Source organism: Podarcis cretensis (assembly GCF_951804945.1).
Source record: "Podarcis cretensis genome assembly, chromosome: 2".
Classification (NCBI taxonomy): Eukaryota; Metazoa; Chordata; class Lepidosauria; order Squamata; family Lacertidae; genus Podarcis; species Podarcis cretensis.
In genome coordinates this window covers 39,053,211-39,072,829 of record NC_137171.1, presented here as the reverse complement: position 1 = coordinate 39,072,829, position 19,619 = coordinate 39,053,211, and the positions used below count along the sequence as shown (strand labels likewise).

The 19,619-nt window shown below is 42.1% G+C and overlaps 1 protein-coding gene across 3 annotated transcripts; it reads right to left on the bottom strand.

Annotated features, from left to right (window-relative positions):
* Positions 1-469: 469 nt before the first annotated feature.
* FN3K (fructosamine 3 kinase) lies at positions 470-9,474 on the bottom strand. Of its 3 annotated transcripts, none has more exons than XM_079966235.1 (6): positions 9,081-9,474; positions 8,017-8,168; positions 7,088-7,179; positions 6,169-6,251; positions 5,706-5,828; positions 470-2,923 (listed from the first exon to the last, which is right to left on the bottom strand). In XM_079966235.1, the coding sequence occupies exons 1-6, from the start codon at positions 9,219-9,221 to the stop codon at positions 2,585-2,587; spliced, it is 930 nt and encodes a 309-aa protein (XP_079822361.1). In that variant the 5' UTR covers positions 9,222-9,474; the 3' UTR covers positions 470-2,584. The 3 variants fall into 3 exon arrangements, with proteins under 3 accessions (XP_079822361.1, XP_079822363.1, XP_079822362.1); XM_079966237.1 differs by having other exon boundaries at positions 9,115-9,263; XM_079966236.1 differs by lacking the exon at positions 9,081-9,474 and adding an exon at positions 8,782-9,013.
* Between the last annotated feature and the right edge of the window lie 10,145 nt (positions 9,475-19,619).

Here is a 19,619-nt window from a genome sequence, read left to right as displayed (position 1 = left end):
TTATCTGGCCAAAAATATCTATTTACTTGTTCTCTAAGGAACCGGGTCGTTTGCATCATTACCAATGCTAAGAATCACATTTTGTGGTACTCAATTGTAGCCCCTGTGCTTAACTAATGTAAACCATACTGCCATCAGGTGTCCTGCAGGTCCCTATGCTTATCTGTAAACAGATTTGAGACTATTGTTTCCATGTTTTTTATCCTGCTTATCCTCCAAGAAACTCAGGACAATATGCATCATTCTCTTCCCACACCACTTTTCATCTACAGAACAACCCTGAGATATAGATATGTTAATTGGCTTGAGATCACCCATAAAGTGAGCTTCATGGCTAGAGAAAGGATGGTTTGGTTGCAATCTGCAATTGTCAATGGTGAGGGGATACATGCTCATAATTATTTTTCCAGTCTCACAACTATGTTGAACCCACTCTCACTTATTTGCTGATGGCAATTATAGTTACAAATTCTGTGTGCAATGACAACATTTTATTTGGATTGCATATTACAGACATAGTAAGTGTAGCACAGCAATTTTCATTCAAATTCTGTATACTTAAAAAGTGAGCTTGCTAAGCCTTCGATCACTTGACAGCTTTAATTTCCACTTTCCTATCATAAATGACGATTGCTCAAACATTCCATTTAACCCAGAATGATGATTCTCACACTATCACAAAATTGAAAAAAAATTACTTTAAAATTCTACATGCTACATGTCCTGTTCTACATGCTACATGCTACATGAAAATGCACATCATGGGTAAAGCATGCCAAACAATGATACCTAATGTTTATTTTAGTACATGCATACCTCATTTTATTGCACGTCGCAGATACAGTATTGCTCTTTTAAAAAATTAGGAAGCAAGCCCCCTGCTGCCATCAACCCTCTTCTGGCCACGATAATGGAGCTGCTAGGACTGGAGCTGGGTTTCTCCCCTCCCACCCATGCAGCCAAGGGGGGAGGGGCTGGGTCAATAGACTACACTATAGTGAAAAGGTAACTTTTCACAGGGAAACAAACAAAAAAGCGGCTCACTTTATTGCAATATTCGCTTTATTGTGGTGGGCTGGAACCGAACCAGCAATATCTCTGAGGTATGCCTGTACTCACTCACTTTCTTTATTATTTCATTACTGGTATGTACAATAACCAGGGCAGACAACCCTAACACTAAAACAAAATAAGCACGCTTCGAAATACTTCTAACATGTTTCAGTCACTTGCAGTTGTATGTAAGGAATGCAATTTATTGACCCAATCCTTTTAACATTTATGAGTTTATCCGTGTAATGCAATCCCATTTTTTAATTCAGCAGTAACTCCCACTGTGTTTGGTGATACTAGATTCCAGTTCCCATTAGACCCAGCCAGCACAGCTAGTGATCAAGGATGATGGAAGTTGTAGTTCAGCACCCTCTGGAAGGCCACAGTGGGTTCCCCATCACTGTTGTCAACCTGCAGCCTTATCCGTATTAAACTGGTTTTTAAAAAGGAAGAAGAAATTAGTGTTATATTACTAGGACTACAGCTGCAGTGTTGGCAATCTGCTGGCTCCTGAAAACATACCTGTTTAGGCAAGGATTCCCTTGAATTAAAGTTGATATTTTATTGCTTTAACTGTTTTCTGTTTAATTATTTGTTTTGTTGTCTATTTTAATCACGAATGTACCGAGGGCCTTCTTGGTAGTGGCGCCCACCCTGTAGAACACCCTCTCACCAGATGTCAAGGAAATAAACAACTATCTGACTTTTAGAAGACATCTGAAGGCAGCCCTGTTTAGGGAAGTTTTTAATGTTTGATGTTTTCTTGTGTTTTTAATATCCTGTTGGAAGCCACCCAGAGTGGCTGGGGAGGCCCTGCCAGATGGGCGGGGTATAAATTATTATTATTATTATTATTATTATTATTATTATTATTAATGTTGCTATTTGTTTTAAACTGTTTGAGCAAGGGAGTCATTACATCCACACAAGCTGGTGTACATGTTTACATGGGCTCTCAGGTTTGCAGTCTTTGTTGATATCCAGTTGTGACATCCCACTTGCCCAACAGTCTTCCATTTGTGCAAACGGAATGACTCCATCATTCTCCCCTCCCCCACCCTTCTGCTCCTGTATCCCCATAAAATAAAGTTGTGGGACCCTCCTGAGCAGAGTAAAGAATGCAGGAGGAAGGAGAGGAAGGAGAATAACATCACATCCACTGGCACAGAGACTGGATCTTCTCCACTGCATTTCTGCAAATGCTGTTTTTGAAATCTACTATTCTGGAACTCTCATTTATCCTGCTTGTACACTTTGCTACAGAGTTCACTCCCTGGAACAACAAACAGCACCACACAGTTTTCCTACCTTATCAAAGTGGTCATTAATATGCTGGTTGACAATTAAGAGAATGCAAAAAATACAAAACCACTGCAAGCATTTTGTGAGGAATTAAATGTGTACAAATGTCACCTTAGCTCTTGCCTTTTGTAACTTTCAGGTGACTTCCCATCCTCTTTAAAACATTGTAGCAGATGTTGTTCTAACATCAAACAGGAGATCACTTACTCAGGATGACCATGTTTGAGGGTTACTTTAAAAGCTTTCGCATAACATTAAGAGTGGGCCCCCGGTATCCTGTCCCAAAATGGTTCCAGTGGTTAATATAGTTAAATAGCTGGTAAAGTTTGTTGCGCTTTTCAAAGCCTGGAGCTTTGGGGATTTTGCTGTGATAAGCAGAGAAGAAAGAACTGCTAAAGCCACCAAACATCATAGAAATTGCAAGTTCAAATTCTGAATGACCGTAGAAACAAGCAGGGTCAAAAAGAATTGGACCGGAGTCATCTTCAGCTACATTTCCTGCCCACAGGTCCCCATGTAGGAGGGCAGGAATTATCTCCAGGTCACAAAACATCTCCGGAATCTTTGGCTGTAAAAAAGCATAAACAAAAAACCTTTAAAACTGTCTAAAGAAAAGAAGTAGAACATTGCTTAATAAGACAAATATAAGGCCTCAAAACATATAAATCAGAATGTATATGAAGTCCTGAATGTTGTGTCTTTTTATTTGCTTTTAGCATAATTTTTACATTTTATATATATACTATGAGTTTTGCTGTTTTGAATAACATGATTTAACCTATCACTATGATTTTGCCTGATGGACTACAGTGGTACCTCGGGTTAAGTACTTAATTTGTTCCGGAGGTACATACTTAACCTGAAACTGTTCTTAACCTGAAGCACCACTTTAGCTAATGAGGCCTCCTGCTGCTGCCGCGCCGCCAGAGCACAATTTCTGTTCTCATCCTGAAGCAAAGTTCTTAACCTGAAGCACTATTTCTGGGTTAGCGGAGTCTGTAACCTGAAGAGTATGTAACCTGAAGCGTATGTAACCTGAGGTACCACTGTAATGGGTAATGACCAGGATATTTTTCTTGATGAATTGGGAATCTATCACCTGACTTTGGAATGTGACACTGATCAGAGCCAGGGGCAGTGGCAGAAAAATGTGGCATAAGAATTTAGAATCAGAAGGTCAACAGCTCTGCTTTTAGCTGAATTAGAAGCAGCTGAGAGGGAGCCTGCAGTATGCCAAGAAATCCCTCTTGAGAATCCACTACTGGATCATCAGTTTTCCTGCATCCTGTAGGAGTGCCTATTTGCCTCCAACATTCTCTGCTTTCATTGAGCAAGCATAAAGACCTTATGGTGTCTTTGTAATATTTATTTTATATACAAATATACAACAAATATTGCAAAGACACCATAAGGTTTTTATGCTTGCTCAGTGAAAGAAAATAAAATGGAAAATCCATGGAATTCTCACCACTAGTGAAAATGGGGAGCAAATATCAATGCGTTTTTGTTAGCCTCCCTAATGGAATGAGCAATAATTAATTAATTAATTAATTAATTATACTTTTATTGTCATTGTACAACCTGTGTACAATGAAATTAAACGAGCCTCCCTCTCCCCCCCCCCCCAATCTCTTATCAAACAACACACCACCTTGCAAGTCAATTTCATTATGTTATTTTCCGTTCAACAGCCTAACAGCCCACGGATAGAAGCTATTTTTTAGCCTGTTGGTACGGCTGATTATACTTCTATATTTCCTGCCTGAGGGTAGAAGATTAAAGAGGTGATGGCTGGGGTGTGGGTCGTCCCTGAGAATTTTTCTCTCTCTCCTAAGGCAACGATCCCTTGCGATGTCATCTAGCGGACTCAAGGGACAGCGCATGATATCATGTGCTGATATCATGTGCTGTTTTCACCACCCTCTGTAGAGACTTTCTGTCCGTGGCTGTCAGGCCAGCAGACCACACTGTAATACAATATGAAAGGACACTTTCTATTGTGGACCAGTAAAAAGAGTTCATCAATTGTTGTTCAACATTATTCTTTCGCAAGACCCTGAGGAAATGGAGTTTCTGTTGGGCCTTTCTGACCATCTGAGTTATGTTGATTTTCCAAGTGAGGTCCTCACTAAGGTAAACTCCCAGGAATTTAAAGGAGGAGACTATCTCCATACAGCCCCCCACCAATATACAACGGGGCAGGTTCCCCTCTCTTCCTCTGGAAGTCCAACACCATCCCCTTTGTCTTACTAATATTTAGGTGCAAGTTATTCTCTAAGCACCATGTAGATACTTTTTGAACCTCCCCCTTGTACGCTGTTTCATCTCCGCCTGCAATTAGGCCCATTATGGTAGAGAAGAAATACGTTTAAATAAACCAGGCCCCAACTAAAGAAACATGGCAAGAAAAAATGACGGACTATGCAGAACTGGCAAAACTGACATATAAGCTACGGGACAAGGATAACTGTGACTTTAAAGATGAATGGGAACCCTTTACAAAGTATTTGAAGGCACAGTAAAGAGAACTGGACTCCTTGGCAGGTTTTGAATAAACATTCACAAACTTTTTATTGATAATAATCAGCTAAATAGTTTGAGGATCTATACAACTTTGTAACATGCAGAAAACAGCAGTCTCAGAGAAACCAAAGACTGGAACTGAGGGAAGTCGGGGGGGGGGGGCGGTTTGGGAGGGTGGGGGGAGGGAGGGAGGGAAAATTGGGGGAAAACAAGGATGGTATGCTTTTGGATAATATGTCTTGTTTTAATTTTGAATAAACAAACTTTAAAAATAAAAAAATAAACCAGCCCCCCCCCTCATTCTTCTATTACAACAAATTTGGAAACAGGGCTACACAAATACAATAAAAGTTAATACAGTCATGTGTGAATGCAATTCTAAATTATGAAAACGGCAGGGAACAGGGGTTTGAGGTAGAGGAACCCAATGGAGACCGTGGGTTTTAAGTCCAGCAAAGTTTAGGCCCATCCTTCTGGGAAACTTGGCTCAGCCCTGGCTTGTATCTACTTGAAAGATGGTCCAAGATTTAAATAAACAAAACCCCACTGGCATGCTAGTCAAGCTCCAAAAGTTCCTGATCCCACAAATGGAACTAAATAATACCATCCTTGATGGGGAGCAGCAGACAAACTAAAGTGCAAATGTATAGACTGGGCACTTGCTTGAGAAAGCAGGCTGGATAGGAAGGAAACCTCACATCTATAGTAAAATTCTGTCAGAGTGAGGTGGCAAGTTGGAGATGCAAGCATGGTTCCAGGTTAGCCTCAGTGCCTTCTCTCTCACTCTCTCTTTCTCATATTGTGGCAGTCTAGCATCTCTCACCTACCTTTAACTGAGACCACAATTCCCTTGCTTCTCTGTCTCCGTAATCTCTCTCAATCAAATCCATTTGGGCTTGGAGACGGTGACGTATGAAGAAAGTGGGCCAGTCACTTTGCCATTCATTCACCTACAAAGCAAAAATATGCCAGGGGGTTGGTCTAGATTAGGGGTCTGCAACCTTTAAGACAAAAAGAGCCACTTGGACCCGTTTCCGAAGGAAAAAAAACTGGGAGCCGCAAAACTCGTCATTATAAAAATAACTTTTTTGTCACTTCTTTATTATTTCTTTGTTTGACCCCTCAGAATTACTCCTCCTCATAGAAATAAACGTTAAATTAACAAGTTACCTTTGTGTGTGTGTGTGTTCTTCACTCCCCTTCAAAACAGTGACCAGTGTACATGCCACCTTTCAATGCAGTGACATTCCAACTTCTCTTTCTTTTTAATAAATAAAAGGAGGAGCTTACCTGAGCTATATAGCCACAGCAGGTGACAATGTGGAATCCAAACTTATCCACATGATGAGATTCTGTCTGGCCTGCACCTTTCCCTGTTCAACAACAACAAAACTAATCAAAGCAAGGGTGCAAAATGTAAAAGCAGCCAATCCCTCTTGATGCAGAAAGTGGCTACTTTTTGTATCATCATTATATCTGCAAAAGTGTTATTGACGTTGTAGTACGTGATAAAACCTTAAACTCGAAATAAGCAGCAAATTATTTGTACCACTATCCCTAGCTGCATGCTGTTCAAATTGCTCTTAACACCATTGTACCTAACAAACACCTCAACTTTCATCCAGAAAAAAAAACCAACAGCTGTGTGCAAGTCCTGCTAATTCAAGAAGCACTTAAGTGCAACAACCAACTTTCTTGGGATGTCACCAACCAAAGTAGGAACTACTATTACAAATTCAGGTAGGTAGCCGTGTTGGTCTGACGCAGTCAAAATATATATATAAAAATAAAAATTTGTCCAGTAGCACCTTAGAGACCAACTAAGTTTGTTCTGGGTATAAGCTTTCGTGTGCATGCACACTTCTTCAGATACACTGAAACAGAAGTCACCAGACCCTTATATATAGTGGGAGGGTGGGGTGGGGTTTTCCTCAGGAGGGTAGTAGTAGATGGGTGATTGACTCAATGGGTATGGTAAACCTGTGGACGACTGTTAAAGACTGCAATTAGACCTACAGGAAAAAGCAAGGGATAGTATGCAGATGATTAGCATATGTAATGAGACAGGAATCCAATATCTCTATTAAGACCAGGTCCCTCCATAGTTTTCAGTTGCAATTCAGCAACTTCTCTTTCAGGTCTGTTTCTGCAATTCTTTTGTAATGATACTATTACAAAGTTATGTTGGTGCATAGAAACTATACTTTACCAACTGTGTTTTCTTCCTTCTTTATTTTTTCTCCAAGTTTTTGGTTGTAAAAGTGAAGATCTGCTACTTGCTCTCCAAGTTTTGCAGAATATCTAGAAGAACAAAGAAACATATCCCAATATTATGTATCAGGAAATTTCAAAACCAGCTTGATTTTATATACAAACCAAACATTTCACACTAACGTATAGAATCAAAGAGTTGGAAGGAACCCAAAGAGTCATTCTACTCCAATCCCCTGCAATGCAGGAATCTCAGCTAAAGCATCACTATCTCTAAACAACAGAACCTGGAGTGTCTTTGCATGGCACTCTTGAGGTAACTCAAAGCCAAAACCTTATGGGAATGGCATTAATTTTGTTTTAGGTGCTACATCTACTTTTAATTTTGAGCTGAACTGCCAAAGTGGAAGGGCTGCAAACTTCTGAGTGAGAAAAGCCTTACGTAGCTATGACTTGTGCATCGCTGGCCTTTGGATAGCTGTATCCACACTTCAGTCAAGACCAAATAACATGATCAAACTTTAACATTTTATAGATTTTTTTTTTAAAGTCCTGTGAAGTCTGAATGCTAGCAGTTGGCCCAGTAAACCTCAGGAGGCCAATCTAGCCAAAACATTCCATATAAGACAGATAACATAGTATGGACATTCTCAGACTTCTGACAGATGCATATAATTGTCAAGATACAGCATACAAGTTGCCGAAGCAAGTGAAGAGAGAAGTCCCCCGCTGGCATAACTTCACTGAAGGCATCACATAATGCAATGTGGATGTGCGCTTGTTAATTCCCTTAAATTCACTTCCAGAGACATGTTATTTAAAGACAGTAAAACAGACACTTTTCAGAACTCAGAGACAACAGAGCAGAACTATAAATCCAAGTGGCCAATATTTTAACAAGGGGACAGCCGTGTGGCACTGTCTTACTTGCTGAGACTCTTCATTTTGAGGTACTCCATGGCAAATGCTGCTCCACCTCCTGGAAGATCTATCACTTTAATGGGCTGGGGAACCCGCAGAGTGTTGGTTTGCTGAATAGCTATTAAGCTTGCCATTTCACCCTCAAACATTGTCCTAGCCTGGTCAGAAAGAATAACGTTACTGAGAACACTTATTTGGCTGTGCATTAGGACTGTGTGTGCATCAGTTATTTAGATTTGTGTCTTGTCCTACGCCAAGAAAATATATATCTACACACACACACAGAGAGAGAGAGAAATGTACATGGGGAAAGTAGGCCAATGAGAGAATTATTAAGCCTTGTGTACAAAGTGAGATAACATCTGCTGCAGTTTGAATTCATTTGGCTGATCAGCATAACGTTGACCTGAACATTCTCTTTGAATAGATCTGCACATTCATTTGCACATCTACGGGGAAATCAGCACAATACAGTAGGCCTTTCTCACTTTGGACAAACGAATCTACGTATGTTTATTCTGCTTGATTTCCCACGTCAAAATTCGCACCATGAAAAATGCTTGGAAAGAGCTGAGGCTGGTTAAAGGAGGAGGCTGGTATCCACCACCATACAGGCATGCAGATTACAACATTACATCTACGGTGAATGTTTGCAACACAGTATTTCGCTTTGGCTGCAAATTTCTAGAGGCAAAAAACATGGGGCTTTTAGGGCAAGTGCTCTGAAGTTTGAGGCAGCCCTAATTGGATTCTTATTTCAGACATACACACCCGTTAAAATCGCTGCATAGCTATATATCTTCTAAAGATTACACTCGATGATGCAGCTATAGAAAACTTATCGCGCCCCCTGTGCAGTCAAGAGTTGGAAACTCTTTTCGAACGAGTTTGATTGTGGCGCAGATTGGAATACAGTGCTGCAGACCTCTCCCCAGAATTCGCCCAACATACGAGCTTTCAACTAGCCAATCACCGTCTGTTGCCAAGTTACGCCCCCTCCCAGTCTCCCCTCATCCCCAACTGCAGCCATATATTAGTATTTAGGGAGCTCTATCAATATCGCCGTGAACCTGAGGCTTGTTGTTGATTTTAACGAACACTCGCCCGTGGTCGGTTTCATAGCTCTGCCCTTGGCTTATGCACCCTCCTCCCGAGCTCCCAAACGCCTTCAGCGCGGTGGTTTTCAGTTCGGATTTCAGCAGTTTTTCCATGGCTCTGAAGTGCTGGCCGCGGCCGCTGCGCGCCTTCCCTCCGCCTGCAGCTTTATGCGGGTCTCAGCAGCCTTTGCGGCAAAAGGCAAGCGGAGCTGACGCGAAGCAAGCGGGGCGGGTGGAGGGGGATGCACAGTATGAATAAGCGGGGAGAGAAATTCGGGGATATTATTCTGCAAAATGCTGTTCTCATCTACAAGGGGTAACCGTGCAATAAAGCAAATTAAATAACATTAAATTTGCTGCAATCCAACGGGGTCGACCGGCCTACTTTCCGAGGCCTTCCGACGCTGCCCTGAGAGCTTCTGGTATTTGTAGTTCGTCAACCTGATTCCCCCCCCCCCGCCCTGCTTTGGACTGACTCCCCCCGCACTCCGCCCCCTCCCTTATGCTCACACGGGCACTAGAGAGATAGCATTTTAAAAACAAGCCACTAGATGGAGCGCGCCTCAATTTTAACCCATCGAATCACATTTTACAGACTGCGGCTGGGGATTACAGCAACGAGATGGGATAAAAAGGACATTAAAAAAACCCAGTGAGAATTAGGCTGGGACGTTTCAAAGCTGTTTTTGTAAACAACGCAAAAATCGGCTTTTGCATTTCCTGCTGCAGCTATAATTTCCCAAACTTATTCTGGTTAGGCAGGCTGCATACCTAAAATGGCTCTCTTCTGCTTCCCGCCCCCATTTATCAGCACCATTCGCAAGCCATGTATTCCAGGCTCACGTTATGAAAATGCAAGTAGGAGTGTGGGCTGCTTAGTGTTCACACTCGAGCAAATACCTCGGGGCATGATAATGATATCTTAGTTGCTGCTGTGCCATGAACTCCAACATAAACTACCTGCCTCCTTTCTCCGGCCTTCATCTATTGTGGGCTCTGCTGCTCCCCAATCACATTTCCCCTCAAGCAAACATGGCCTCCTGGTTATGAGGAGTAAGGAAAACAGCCCCCCTTTCAAACCAGAAGCTGTGCTCAGTGAGAAAGAATCAACCTTCTCCATTGCAGCTTTCTCTCCCAAACCAAGCACCTGATTTGGGAGGGGGCATCAGGAACATAACTACCCCCTCACCCTACAAGCCCAAAACTTCCTTCAGACGGGAAAGGAATTGCTGCTGCTCTTCCAGTGGAATTTCTGCCTGCGTCAGCAGTCTGGCACTGTGGCACTGAACCATTGCCCCCAAGTGCAGTGCTGGGCTTTCCTCTCATAGGAACAAATAACAGCTTGTTCACAGGAACAGTGTGTCTGTATAAGGTAAGGTAGGTAGCCGTGTTGGTCTGCCGTAGTTGAAACAAAATAAAAGAATTCCTTCCAGTAGCACCTTACAGACCAACTAAGTTTGTTATTGGTATGAGCTTTCGTGTGCATGCACACTTCTTCAGCTACAATGTATTTGTAGTCCTTCCGACCTCAGCCATTAAGAATATGGCCTGCTCCTGCCCAGCTGCTTCCGAGTTTCTGTTCTCGGTCTTGCCAGAATTTTAGGAGATATGTTGGAATGTTAGAAAACAGGATAGAAAAGGTACTCTGCCATCTATACAGTATTGTCTTCCTGCTGCCAACAGCAATAGACTTTGTATAAAAAAAAAAAGCCTGCATGAAGCATCACTTCTTGCAGTCATCTCACTGCCCTCCAGTGGCCGACCAAAACAGGGATTCTGGAAAACTGGTACAGCTACAAATCGTTCCTGCACCCCCACTGTGGAGACATATAGAATCATAGAGTCAGGATTATTTACATGTCCAGTTTATGTGGGCTATGTGCCAGCCAAGAAATCTGAAATTAACACCATAGCTATGACTTTTAAAAATACAAGGTAATTGCACTTCCAGATCAGGCTCACTACCAAAATTATGTACTGTACGTCTGTCTTCACCCTTAACGGATCTCAGGTAGGAGGGCTGGAAAATGCTTCGCCTAAGACCTTGGAGAGACTCTAAGAGGGTCACCAGCACATGACATCTGCAAAAGTCTCCGTAAATTTAAAGAACGCTGTTTGTTTTTCCTGCTCAGCTCCTATTTGCAGCGGGTGGGATTCACCTAATGAGTCTCATAGGTGGAAGCCCTGCACAAAGGACTTCTGCTTGTGTAATGGGGCTTTCCTTCCTCCTCTCTCTGAGTGTACCCCTGCGCCCCCTTAAATTGACTCAGGAGGATTGGGATAACCCCCAGACTGGCACACTGGTGGAGGGAAGGGGGGGTTGCTTCATTTGCACTGACAAAAACAATCAGAAGAGTATGACAATGAATTCCTTCCAGTGTCCCAGTATGTCCTGCATTGAACACTCCCTCTTAAACATAACCCCATTCAGTTGAAAGCCAGAATTGGACACCATTGTCCCTTCCATTCTGAATTCAGGAGAAGTGCACAGAGCTTATTTCTGTGAGTGAGCGCAGCAGTGGCTGATATAGATGTTTTCACACACACACACACACACCACATACACAATTTTTTGATCCTGTCTCTTTTTCTGTTCTTTCAGGTGTGACAGCTATTTTGTGTTATGCTACACCACCAGCAGTTTTATGCCCCCATTGCATCCATTTTGTGACACTCCTCAAAATTCCAATGTGCCCACTTGCCCAAAGAGATTGGTGATCCTGATGTTAGAGGATTCAATACTGGGTTAAATAGATCATAACAGCTTCGAATTTCATTTATGCGTCCGTCCCCCCCCAATTCTCTTCCCCCAAACTGTATTTTATGTTCCTTCCACAGCTGACGGCTCTTGTTCTCAATGGCTGCTATATGGTTGAGTTCGTAGTCTCACATTGTTTGGAAATTGCTGTGCTGACTGGATCATGAGGCAATCAGTGGTCAGAGGGGAGAGAAACATGTACAGATGCTCAACCTTTCAGTTGTTGTTTGATGTGGTCAACTCTGGTCTAATTTCCCCTTAATGTCTAATCTTGTGAGCTCATATAGATCAACTGAGGTAATGACTTCTAGCTTAGAGAGTAATTACAGAAGCATTTCCCCAGATGTTGTCCCAGGTCTAAAGAGAGAAATCTGAAACAAGTCACATCTGGTTTTGCCTGTACCGTAAACAAGAGTAATGCCTGGTTTGGTTAACTAATTGAATTTAAGAGATAGCATCAGGTATATCATGGAAAGAGATATAAAAGCAATATCCCTCTAGATAAGCCAAAAATACACAGGGATGCTGATTATCCCTGTGACTCCATCCACCCTTACCCGACTGATGACACTGATACTGCAATAGGTTTGCTAATTCCGAAGCTCCTATACAACAATGCTTATCCAATATCCTATATAGGTTAAGGTTTTATTGCAGAGCAGATTTAAAAGTAGATTAGATGAAAAACAGAACAATATGAAAAGATTAGGAGGTGCACAGGGGGCAGCAAAAATTATTATGAACTTAGATGATTTGGAAAGAGAACTGGTCAGAACAGATGAAGAGAGGAAAGAATCCCTAGAGCAAGAATTGGAGGGCACTAATTGAGCCACGGAAGAGCAGAAAAGGGACAAAGAAATAAATACAGTTGAAGAAGAGCATCTCAGAGGGCCCTGGATGTAGACGACCCTTTTGCCCCAAGATTGTGTGTGTCACGCAGGGAGAGTTCAGCAGCATGTCATTTATATAATATTTTTTCTACATTTCCATCCCATCTTCCCACCCTAAAATAGCATCCTCGCACTAACCATTATCATAGAACAACAATTAATATAAAACAATAACTAGAAATACCGAAAGGCAAGAATGACAGCCTTCAGTAAACCACATGTCAATAACATGTTTTCAGCTAGAATCTTGAGGCGCAAGAAAGGGAACTAGCTGAATCTTCCACATCAGAGAATTCAACAGCTATGGCGCCGCCACCGAGAAGCCCCTGTCCCACGTACTCACCACTTCATTTGGTAGTGGAATGTGGAGAACAAAATAAGCAGGCAAGTTCAATGGCTTTTAGGTATACAGGTCCTTAACTATGTAGGTCTCTAAAGGTTAGCACTTTGAATTGGGCCTTAAAAGAGATCAGAAGCTAATTAATTTGGTATAGCGTAGATGTACTCCCAACATTGATCTAGCATTTTGCACCAACTGGACCCTTTTCAAATGCATCCCCGTGTTGGGCACATTAGAATAGTCTAAGCTGCATGGTAAGAGACCTAGCTAGACTGAAGTGATTCTCAGTGTATGTCTGCTAATGGAATGGCAGCCATGCACTGAACTCCCTTCTCTTTCCACCATATTCTCTTGTAGTAATTACCTGTGTCGTGTCATGAGGACATCATTATACGTCATGTTTCCCATCAACATCATTCACGACTGCTGCTGATGGAATACAGAACACTATGATGTCACAATGTATGTAAATACTATTAATTATTGTGGAGGGGAGAAGACGGAGTTCGGCATATTACTGCCATTTTTAATATTGGGCCCACAATTATGTCTTATTTATTTTATTATATAATGCTTATTTATCAAAACATCTAAGCAGTTTACATAAAATATGAAATATGCATTAAAATTATTAATGAAATTAGATATTTTTAAAGTTAGCCTAGTTTCCACACACCCCCAATATAAATAAAACCAGCAGCTTTCAAAATACACATTGTAAAAAAGTTTTCATAGTTGAAGATAGGCTAAGAAATGTGGCGTGTTAACTGGGAGACTTGAAGTGACCATATGGTGGGAATACTGTGAGATTCGGCGTACATACCACCGCATGAGGCCTCACCTGACCTTTCTGAGCACTTACTTTCATACAAGCTTGCTGGGTAAGAGTTCGCATTTGACATGTTCTAGGACTGGTGTTTGTAGTGCTGGGCCATTATGAGATTAGTGAAGTGGAAGGGAGTATAAAAATAGCAGACATGATCACGTGGCCTCCTCTTTCCCTAGATGTGCTCCCATCACTCCTTAGAGTGATTTAGCGAGAGGGGGGGTGTAGCTGCTTCCTCCTTTTTTCTCATTTCCCAGTGCTAAGTCAGTGATGATGCCAGAGTGTTTACAATGGCTAAGTACTCTTGTGGAGTGATAATGCTGGGTACTAACGGGCTCTTTAATTTAGCCAAGGAAGATAACATGAGAACTATCAGCTAGAAAGAAAGGCCCAGCAACTCCCAAATGTTGGACCAAAATTGTCAGGAGGCACTTGTTGTTGTTGTTTGGCCTTTCATAGCTGTTTTTCTAATAGATTCTCAAATACAACTGAATAAGTTGCGCTATAACATTGAACTATTCATGTGCCTGAAATCTGGCTGGTTATGTGGTTTCCTTAGGAGCTAATTAAAAACTCAATTTCCAAGCAAGAAGCTTTGTTTGGAAAGGGAGAGTTAGACCTTCTATTTCTTTTATGTTTTCCCATCTTCATTCTGGGATCCTCCCAGTACTGAAACGTTACAACAAGGCTACTGAAGGCTACATGGTTTGATTAAAAGGATAGGGTTTGTGTCTTCTGTACCATGAAAATAAAGAAAAAACATTATTTTAAAAGGATAGGATTTGTGAACCTCGTGAAGCACCCTCTGCTGTTCCTCTCCCATAATTCAATCACTGGGTTCCTTCTTCCTTGCCCCTTCCCATTCCATCCTTCTCTGTGTTAAATAAACATAATTCATGTATATTTTCATAACGTATTGAGAACATAGCATTTGGGGCTTTGTGGTACGTACACAGTTTGGATATTGTTATTATTTGTGCAGAGACTGGTCTATAACTCTACCTAAAGACAAGGACCAGTGGTCTTAAATACATAATCCAACATTCATATTTCAAATGCATTAGCTTCTTTCCCATGTCTAAAATTTCCATTTCTGTTAAGTACCCAGTTCTACATCACTGCCATTCTTTGTAAATGGTATTCCCGTTAATCCAAATGTCTGATTATGTTTTGAATATCCCACATGTCACTTAAATAAACTAGCTCATTCTGTATAGGAACTGTTCTGCACTATTAGCTTGCAGCACAATGCCTACTTTTGCTTTGCTTCATCGTAATGTGAAAATGTGGAAAGGCTGAGAAAAATGGGTATGGTTACCTGATGCCTTGTCTTTACACAGCATATGCCCTCTGTTCCAACAAGACAGGGCACTGAAAAGCAGAGCCAGCCATGTTGTACATTACACTTGTAAAAGCAGGTATAACAGGGATCAGCAAACTTTTTCAGCAGGGAGCCAATCCACTGTCCCTCAGAACTTGTGGGGGGCCGGACTATATTTTGAAAAAAAATATATGAACAAATTCCTATGCCCCACAAATAACCCAGAGATGCATTTCAATAAAAGTACACATTCTACTCATGTAAAAACACCAGGCAGGCCCCACAAATAACCCAGAGATGCATTTTAAATAAAAGGGTACATTCTACTCATGTAAAAACACACTGATTCCTGGACCGTCTGCAGGCCGGATTGAGAAGGCGATTGGGCCGCATCCGGCCCCCACGCCTTAGTTTGCCTACCCATGGTATAGTGATAGAGTTGGAAGACGCACTAAGAGCCATCTTGTCCAACCCCACTGCTGTGTAAGAATCTCAACTTGCAATCTCCGATCCAATACTGAAACCACATTAGACCTTGCTTAGCTTTGCAAATGCCCTAGCAGTTCTACTGCTGCACCACTAAGGGGAAAACTGATGCAAACACCACTCCTGACCCCCATATGGAATATCCATTTCATCAGCTCATTGTTCTTCCATGTGGAACATGCAGTTCTTCCATGTGGAACATGCAGTTTAGTTCTTCGCTGATAAGCCATCTACAGTGCTGACCAGCTACCCACCGATTCAAAGCCAATGTGAAACATGTATATTTGCACTGCTGTAGATGTATTCCGATGGCTGGTCCACCACTGTGTACTATGTATATAAAATGGATGTGTACATATTTATACACCCTTATCACACTGCACATTCTTTGTTCAGTGGTGGAAAGAGATTTGAAGGAGGACATCCTACAGACAGTGGATAATTAATGAAGGCACAGAAAGCTTCCTATCCACATTAAATGACAGTATGAATGGCCACATATTATTTCTGATCTTTGCTGGAGTAGTGTGTGGTTGTCACTTGCGGTACGAAAGATGCCTGCTGAATTGCATTTTCTAGTCTATTTAAATGTGCATTATCGTTTTAAAAAAACAAAGCACCACCCAACAACTACTCTAGCCAGCCTTTGGCAATCCATGCTGAAATTCAGCATGAGTTTGGCCTTATTATTTTGTCTTCTTCTGGGCTCCCTGCTTTCAGAGAGCACTGCCTATTGTGCACACATGCACACACCTTTGCTACAGCGGTGTGTGCATTTTTGCCTGGAGTGAGCCTTTCTTATGAGACAAATGGACTTTGACATTTGTTAGCAAAAATGTGTCAGCTGTAAAGAATTACCCAAAGGTCTGTTTACACAGTATGTGGCAGGTCCGGCAAAGAAATATGTATTCTATGAAAACACAGAAAAGGCTAAAAGAAGGTTTCCTATCCAAGGGCTCCTATACTGTTTAGATCTCCTTTTCTATCTCAGATCTGCCCTGTCCTTGAACTTTCAGCCAATAGTATTAATTATAATACAAGCTCTGATATGTCCACACATCAGCTTTTTTCAGTGGGTGATACGAAAACCCTCTTCATAAAAGCATGGAAATCTAATTCACACTGGAAGGAGCTGTATGTTTTTCCCAGCATGGAGGAAGATGAACACAAAGCCATGTGCAGCATATACTCTTGGTTGTGATAATAGCTGATTATCTGGGGATCCAGGGAAGTGGTGGTTTGCTGCACGGTGCAGCCGTGGCTCAGTGTCAGGGCCTTTCCCTCCCCATGAGGCCAATTGGTGGTGCTGGGGCCTCCCCTGGCGGCCACACAGTTTCGGCGCCAAAGCCCATTCAAATGGGCCAATCGGAAGGCAACAAGGGGGCAGGGGCATGGCAGCAGCTTGGCTTCAACCAGGTCCACTTATTCATATTATATTCAGGGCGCACCTGGACTCTTCTATACAGATCATCATGTGACTACCCATGTGTGTTCTGCCCAAAGGTACAGTCACAGTTTGAGGACCATATTCGGGACCAGGGAGGATTTTTTAATGCATTAAATTGGATCGTCACACTTGATGTTTTTCTAGGGTCCACCCTCAATCCAGGGGTGATCCACCCTATTTGATCAAGCAGCAGGCGGGTTGCTTGATAGTGGATACATACTCAATGCCTTCACCAAAACCTACTTACATCTGGAACCAATAAAGTTGTGGCCTATTGCAACCCAACACCGATATCCAGTGTCTTATTTCTGTCCTTGGTTGGCCTCCCCACTGCTGTGCCTGGGCATGTGGAAGGATTTGCTCTAGGGTTTGAAAATCAACTTTTCTGCTTTTCCATACATATTTTGTGCAATATTATAGCATGCGAAATCCACGGCCCGTTTGGTAAACTTAGGTAATAATGCCTACAGTGTAGGCACTCTTCAACGCTCACTCTGAAACAACATACAATTTTAGCTCTTAACATGCCTTCATTTTTCTAAAGAACAAAATACTAAGTGCCCTGGTTGAGCTAATGGTTCTGCATGTCCTTGCACATCCATCCACAGCCTCTGCGTTTTCTGATCTTGGTCTTATATCTCTAATTGCAGTCTTCAGTGTAGCCATTGAGAGATGGGGGCATACAGGGACGGGGTCTCTGCTTTAGCTGAACGTCTAGACTTCTCCCTCCAGACACATTCTTTCAAATTTCCTCCCACTCTGGATTAGCCTGTGTTATCATTGGTACACTGGAGCCCTTTCAAGATTAATAAAAAACACAATGTAAAAAGTGCATTTTGTGTGCCTACGTGCCTGAGGGAAGCTTCACGTGTTACACTTTCAGAAAGAATATGTTTCAGTTCAGTAGATGAGGTACACTGCAGGTATAATGAACAAGAAGCCAGAGTTGCACATTTATTTTGCCAAGTGTATTCTGCAGAAACATAGCTCTTCTGTAGAGTCTTTTTATGGTGTGTGTATATTCAAATAATTGTGTTTGGCCACCACACACATTGCAGAGTGCATGTACGCACCATGTGTATATACATGCACTTGCTAAAACTGTGAAGCAGCCACCCCCTCCTAAAAAAAAACCAAAAACAGACCTCTTCATGCCTCTTGAGTTATCAATAAACAGGTTATCTAGAAACCATGTTTAGCAATACTACTAGCTAAGATCCTTTAACTATACGTTTGTGAGGCCCTGCCATTTTCAGGACTAAAAGAACCTATTAACATCCTAGGCAGCAAGATAAGGCTTGAGACTCTTCAAGTATTTTAGGACTTGATCTGTGCCATTTGTTTATTCCATTATAGCACTGCCTTGGCGCCCATGCAACATACATCTCACCTGAGTTCTACAGAAAATATCACCAAGTCTTTCATGTTGAATAGAGCTAGTTTGAAGTAGAGTGAAACGTCAATGAACCACGCATGGAAAGACTCCATTAGCTGCCATTGCCCTTGATACTTCCATTACACTATGTTTATTGATTCATCTTGTTAATAAGGTAAGAAGTGCGACTGTGCAACTAATGTTTATGCAGCTTTACAATCATATACATTTTCCAAAGACTTCCAAGGATTGGCAGAATTTGGATAGAACCTAGCCTGTAGGTTCGGAATAGCAAAGCACTAGGATCTAGGGCATAAGTCAGTCAGGTTTTGTGGAAAGAGTGTTTCCAGGAGACCAGGGTGCACTCAACCAAGAAGATCACTGTGTGACTTTGGGCTTGTCACAGTCTCCCTCTAGTAGCAGGGTTGCTTTAAGGATAAAATGAGGAGGGGGAGAAGTGGGTAAGCCACCTTGAGTTCCTTGGATAAAAGGTAGGATATTAATATAATAGTAAATAATAATAATAATAATAATAATAATAATAATAATAATAATAATAATAATATTTGTACCCCGACCATCTGGCTGGGTTTCCCCAGCCACTCTGGGCGGCTTCCATAGAAACCAAAAATACACTAAAATATCACACATTAAAAACTTCCCTGAACAGGGCTGCCTTAAGATGTCTTCTGAATGTCAGGTAGTTGTTTATCGCTTTAACATCTGATGGGAGGGCGTTCCACAGGGCGGGCGCCACTACCAAGAAGGCCCTCTGCCTGGTTCCATGTAGCTTTGCTTCTCGCAATGAGGGAACCGCCAGAAGGCCCTCAGTGTCCAGGCAGAATGATGGGGGTGGAGACGCTCCTTCAGGTATACTGGGCCAAGGCCGTTTAGGGCTTTAAAGGTCAACACCAGCACTTTGAATTGTGCTCGGAAACGTAGTGGGAGCCAATGTAGGTCTTTCAAGACCGGTGTTATGTGGTCTCGGCGGCCGCCCCCAGTCACCAGTCTAGCTGCCGCATTCTGGATTAGTTGTAGTTCCCGAGTCACTTTCAAAGGTAGCCCCACG

Bases quoted from the DNA above. Each gene is read 5' to 3' on its own strand.
- FN3K (XM_079966235.1), bottom strand. From the start codon at position 9,221: ATGGAAAAACTGCTGAAATCCGAACTGAAAACCACCGCGCTGAAGGCG. The intron at 7,180-8,016 runs GTAAGACAGTGC...TTGTTCTTCTAG, and splicing joins AAAATGAAGAGTCTCAGCAA to ATATTCTGCAAAACTTGGAG. The intron at 6,252-7,087 runs GTAAAGTATAGT...GTTGTTGAACAG, and splicing joins GAAGGAAGAAAACACAGTTG to GGAAAGGTGCAGGCCAGACA.